The following is a 5,455-nucleotide window of genomic DNA, read 5'->3' on the forward strand; positions in this document are numbered from 1 at the left end:
AAATTTAAGCAACTAGTCAATAATAACATTAATTTTATAATTTATTAATAGATCAATGTTTTTTAGACATGTACATTTATAATTCATATGTATTATATCTTGCTAATAGTTAATTTTATTTAAAACTGCATTTTTATAGTTACTACACAAGTTTGATTATCCAGAGAAATGGTAAAACAGTTGGAAAAAAATGTAATTTTGCGGCACATTTGATATTATAGCATTATTGCTTTATGCTTTATAAATTAGTGCATTATAAATTAATGCATTATGCTTTATAAATAAGTATTCATACTTATTTATAAAGCATTTATATAATAAAAATTATGATCTTAATAATGTTGTTAGATTAGGAACGGGAAAAGGTGAATCACGTTAACTCACGACAAACTCGAGTAAAATATATAAGCAACTTTATTACTGAACTGATATAGCCGACGCCATTATAACGAGAGAGTCCTTCTCTTTACTTCCTGACCCCTACAACCGAGTCAATCTTGAAACTCTACATCCGCACTCACTTAAGGCGCCAAACGATAAAATAAAATAATCGCAAATCCAACATTCTCCCACCTTGAGTCGGGTTATTCCCAACTCAACTAACATAAACATAAAATTTCGAACAAAAATCATCCGTAGAAAGAAAAAAATACATGTTAGAATAAATGAAATATAGTATAGTTCTTAACATTATCCAGCTATAGGAACCTTTTCGGTTTTTTAATGATACGGCCGGATCTCGTTACAACGGGTGTTTCTACGGGATTATGACGTGGAACTTCCGAAATCTTATTATTAGGATTATAATCAGTATTCGATTTCTCATTAATAAGTTCTTGTACAACTTCTTTACTTTGATCGGATGTTAGTTCTAGCGGGTAAATTCTTTGTATAGGTCTTATTAACTCGCCAGAAGTAGTAATTAAACGAACTACTCGCACTTCATTTCCCTTTCCAATAATAATATCCTTGACCCGCGCTAACGGCCATTCAACACGTTTCTTACTTTCATCTTCAATTAAAACAATATCGCCCACTTGAATCTTCCGTAATTCCTTCCTTTTGTTATTATGATGTATTAACTCTCCTAAATATTCTACACGAAATCTACGTTGCAAATCGTCTTTGATCTTTTGTCGGTACGCAAACTTCTTATCTAACTTTAGTCTTTCTATCTGATCACAATCAGGTACGCCGATTTCTCTAATTTCTTGCAAAAACATAGATGGTGAAAGAGGTACTAAATCCTGAGCACTGTCAGACATGAATGTTATCGGTCTTGAATTTATAACAGCTTCACAATCACACAGTACGGTCAGCATTTCTTCGTATGCCGGACTAGATTATTTAAGTGTTCTTCTTAATAAACGTTTTGTTAAGCCAATCAACCGTTCCCACCATCCACCCCACCATGCTGCAGTAGGAGGGTTGAACTTCCATTCTATTTTCTGCACTGTACCGGTTTTGGCCACTTCGTCCCAATTTACCTTTGAGAATAAGTTATTTAGGCCCACAAAGTTCTTTCCATTATCTGAATAAACAACTGTAGGTCTACCTGGTCGTGCCACAAATCGTCGAAATGCTTCCAAAAATGATACAGTTGATAATGAAGTCACTAATTCGAGTTGTACAGCTCTATATACTGCGCAAGTAAAAAGAACTATCCAAGCTTTCTGAGATCCTTTGAGGAATACAGGTCCTGCTAAATCAATCCCTACAATCTCAAATACAGCTGCATCTCTAACTCGATCTTCTGGTAGAGGAGCAGGAATAGCCTGTATAGCCTTAGCATCGTGTCTACGACAGACGACACATTGTCTTATAACCGATCGAACAGTCCTCCTACCACCTAAGATCCAAAATTGTTCCCTTATATTATTCATTAAAATCTGCACGCCGGCATGAAGTAACTGTTCATGTTTTTCTCTAATAATCAATCGAACAATACAGCAGTCGGCAGGTAAGACTAAAGGATATCGAAAATTTTTAGCATCCTCTTTCATAATAATTTTTGTACTCAAACGTATTATACCTTGATCATCCTTGAACGTGTTTAAATGTCTAATCCGATCATTGTTTTCGTCAATAAAACTTTCATACTGAACAACTCGCAGTAACGTAATCTCCGATTCCTTTAATTCGACAACTGATAACTTATCCCTTACGTGTAGTTCTTTCTTGCTCCGAGAGTTACGAATAAATCTTTTGATCCAAGCAACGACTCGTAAAATAGTTCGGTAATCGGAAAAATGATACACACCTAAGGAGTCGACGACTTTATCTTTCCTGTAATTAGGCTCTATATTCTTCTCCTTCAAAGTGGTCAACAGAGTTTCTGTAGATGTTACAGTCGGCGTTACACACGACTTTCTTTTCTTCTTATTAATTTCATTATCATCAAACGAGAAATCCTGAACAGGCCATTCATCCGCAGAGGAACGCAACCATTGTGGTCCCTCTCACCAGTTTGATGATAATAATTGACAAACACTACAGCCTCTCGACGGCACACCCGCTGGATTTAATGCTCCGGGTACATGTCTCTAATGCGTGGGGTCGGATAATTTACGAATCTCCTGAACCCTATTCCATACAAAGGTACCCCAATGACACTCTCTCTGAATCCAAGCTAAAACTGTGGAGGAATCGCTCCAATAATACGTTCTTATGTCAGCTAATTGTAGAATTTCTAGTACTGATTTTGCTAACCTAGTCGCGATAGTTGCCGCCAAGAGTTCTAATCGGGGGATAGTTATATTTTTGACAGGCGCGACTCTTGATTTAGCCTGTACAAATTGTACTTCAACACCTGTATGTCTTTCTATCCTAATAAAAATAACTACCGCATAAGCAGATTGACTAGCATCACAGAATGTGTGCAAGGTCAGCTGATCATTAGCGTCGATATTTCCCAACATACATCTTTGTAATTTTAATTTTTAAAAATCTTGTAACTCTCCAATCCATTTTAGAAATCTACATTTAATATCCTGTGTTACGTCATCATCCCAAGAAATTTTTTGAGCCCACGCTTCTTGCAACAAAAGTTTAGGAAAAAGTAACACTGGACAAGCAAAGCCTAGCGGATCAAAAATTCGATGAGCCAGCGACAAGATAGACCGCTTAGTAATCTTTTCAATATGAAGGTCGTTCAATACCGGCACGTTTATTGTTAAGGTAGGTGTTCCCTTTTATTCCAAACAATGCCCAGTACTGCAGCCTGGTCTTCGTGGGTATCATCTCCTGAATACTCCCACCCTCTAAGATCAAAACAGCCTCTTTCCATCACTGCCTTTGCATCTGAAATAAATTTGTACAAAAGTGTTAATGAATTCACGCTAGCAACGCAATTATCGACGTAGAAACTTTTCAAAAGTCTCAGTGCATTTTCTCGAGAACCCTTGGGGAAACATTCGTTTTCGATAATCTTACTTAAGTGCAAGTCAATTATCGCTCCTAGAATGAATGGGCTACACGATACACCAAAAACGACTCTAGTGTGACGTAAAACTATAACATTACCTTCTTTATCATACCATAGAAATCGCAAAAAATCTCGATCCTTCACATCAATACTAATTTGTAAAAAAGCCCTTCTTATATCAGAAATAACTCCAATATTACCTTTGCAAAATCGTAGTAACAGAGATACAATAAGTTCTATAAAATTAGGACCTTTTTCTAAACATTGATTTAATGAAAGAAAATTTTTGTCCTTGGCTGAAGCATCGAAAACTGGGCGTATTCTGGTAGTACTATTTTCCTTAACCACGTGTCGATGAGGAAGATAGTGGCCCCAGTTATCCACTTCCTTACTAGGAACCTCTTCGATGATACCTCTGCCTTCCATTCATCAAACACGGCGTCGTACTCGTAATACAGTCCTTCGTTCTTCAATTTCTTCGTTGTTGTAACTAGTCTTTTATAAGCAAGTTCTCGATTATCATTGATCACCGGGTGATTTTGTAGCCAAGGTAATCGTACTTTATAGCGTCTATCTTCATTTAGCCGAACAGTTCTCATAAAAGCTTCGTGGATCTCCTTTTCATGTTCTTTAAGCGATTTCGTCTCAATAGGATCTTTTATTCCTAGAGTGTCTAAATTCCATAATTCAGAAACATTCTCGTCTCGGATAAACATAGATAATACGATGCCAGCTGCATCCTCGTGCCCTTCGGTGTTTGGAACTTTTCCCATAATAGTCCATCCCAAGAGGGTTTTTACCGCGACTAAACCGCATTTCAGAAGCTGTCGGTGTCCAGTCAGCAGTTTCCCCGCGATATCAGCTCCAATAAGAATTTGTATACGTCCACTACTTTCCTCGTTGTCTTCAGTATCTGTCAGTCGAATGTTCAAGTCTCTCAATTCCTTGTTCCTTGAACCATTCTTAATGCGAGGAATGCTATTACAAATGACATCTTGATCGAGAGCTTTAAAATTGCACGCATATTCTCTATCCAAACTGCTTAAACGAACGGTGTAACATCGATGCTTCTATGGATCCGACTTCACGCCGCCAAAAAATGAGTGTGTTATTAATTGTTCACTAACTGGTTCATAACCCATCATCTCCGCCGTCTGCTTCAAAATGTACGACCTTTGGGAGCCTGTATCAATAATAACACGTACAATGTATTCGGTACTATTATTCCGCAGTTTAACTCGTAATGTCTGTAAAAAAACTTGAGGATTTTCGGATACGCTAGCTAAGTTACTCTCTTTCGTGGATTCTTTATCATGCTCCGTTTTCTTTGTGACCGCTTCCTTACGAGCGACCTCTGTGCACATTAAAATTACATGCCTTTTACCACACCATGCACATTTAACATTGACACGACACTTCCTACAAGCATGTCCGATTTTCAGGCAATTAAAACAGGCATTTTTTACTTTAAGTATTTCCTGCCGTTCTTCTATACTCATTTTTCGTGCTTTTTCACAATTAGTACTTTTGTATGGAGCACTACAAAATATGCACGTAATGTCTTTATTTACTCTCGTCGTAAGCAAACTGGCAGCACTAGGAATGTCTTTATCGGTATCAGCGCGTGGTTTTACTTTTTTCCTTATTATTTTCGGATTTTAGATCAAAACCTCTGACTGCCATCGAAATCTTTTCTTCGTTTTCCACCTCGGCTCGAAGAAAATCAATCAGAAGCGTCAATCTATCCTTCGGAACGTCGACATTGAGCGTTCCTAAACTACTTCGCTGCCATGCCCGCAACAGATCCTCTGCTAAGGAAGATTCCACTAGAGGAAACAACATGGCCGCGCACTTATTGGTTGTAACGCCAAGCGTTTCAAGCGCCCTCAAATGTGACTCGATCCTATCATATAAAGTTGATAGCTGTGTCTTCTCGTTAGGTTTCATGGCGTTTTGTAGAACGAGCTTCAACATCTCTCGTACATAAACTTCTACCTGTAGTTTATCACGTCCAAATCTATTTTTGAGACT

At 37.7% G+C, this 5,455-nt stretch overlaps 1 protein-coding gene across 1 annotated transcript; it reads right to left on the reverse strand.

The window, feature by feature from the left end:
• Window positions 1-698: 698 nt before the first annotated feature.
• Window positions 699-2,918, reverse strand: LOC105460953. The gene is made up of 3 exons (XM_011707455.1): window positions 2,570-2,918; window positions 1,399-2,335; window positions 699-1,338 (listed from the first exon to the last, which is right to left on the reverse strand). The coding sequence occupies exons 1-3, from the start codon at window positions 2,916-2,918 to the stop codon at window positions 699-701; spliced, it is 1,926 nt and encodes a 641-aa protein (XP_011705757.1).
• Between the last annotated feature and the right edge of the window lie 2,537 nt (window positions 2,919-5,455).

Source organism: Wasmannia auropunctata, unplaced genomic scaffold, assembly GCF_000956235.1.
Source record: "Wasmannia auropunctata unplaced genomic scaffold, wasmannia.A_1.0 LD336101.1, whole genome shotgun sequence".
Classification (NCBI taxonomy): Eukaryota; Metazoa; Arthropoda; class Insecta; order Hymenoptera; family Formicidae; genus Wasmannia; species Wasmannia auropunctata.

Coding starts and splice junctions, on each gene's coding strand:
- LOC105460953 (XM_011707455.1), bottom strand. CDS start 2,918: ATGTTGGGAAATATCGACGCTAATGATCAGCTGACCTTGCACACATTC. Junction 2,336..2,569: donor GAATAGGGTTCAGGAGATTC/GTAAATTATCCG, acceptor TAACATCTACAG/AAACTCTGTTGACCACTTTG. Junction 1,339..1,398: donor GCAGCATGGTGGGGTGGATG/GTGGGAACGGTT, acceptor TAAATAATCTAG/TCCGGCATACGAAGAAATGC.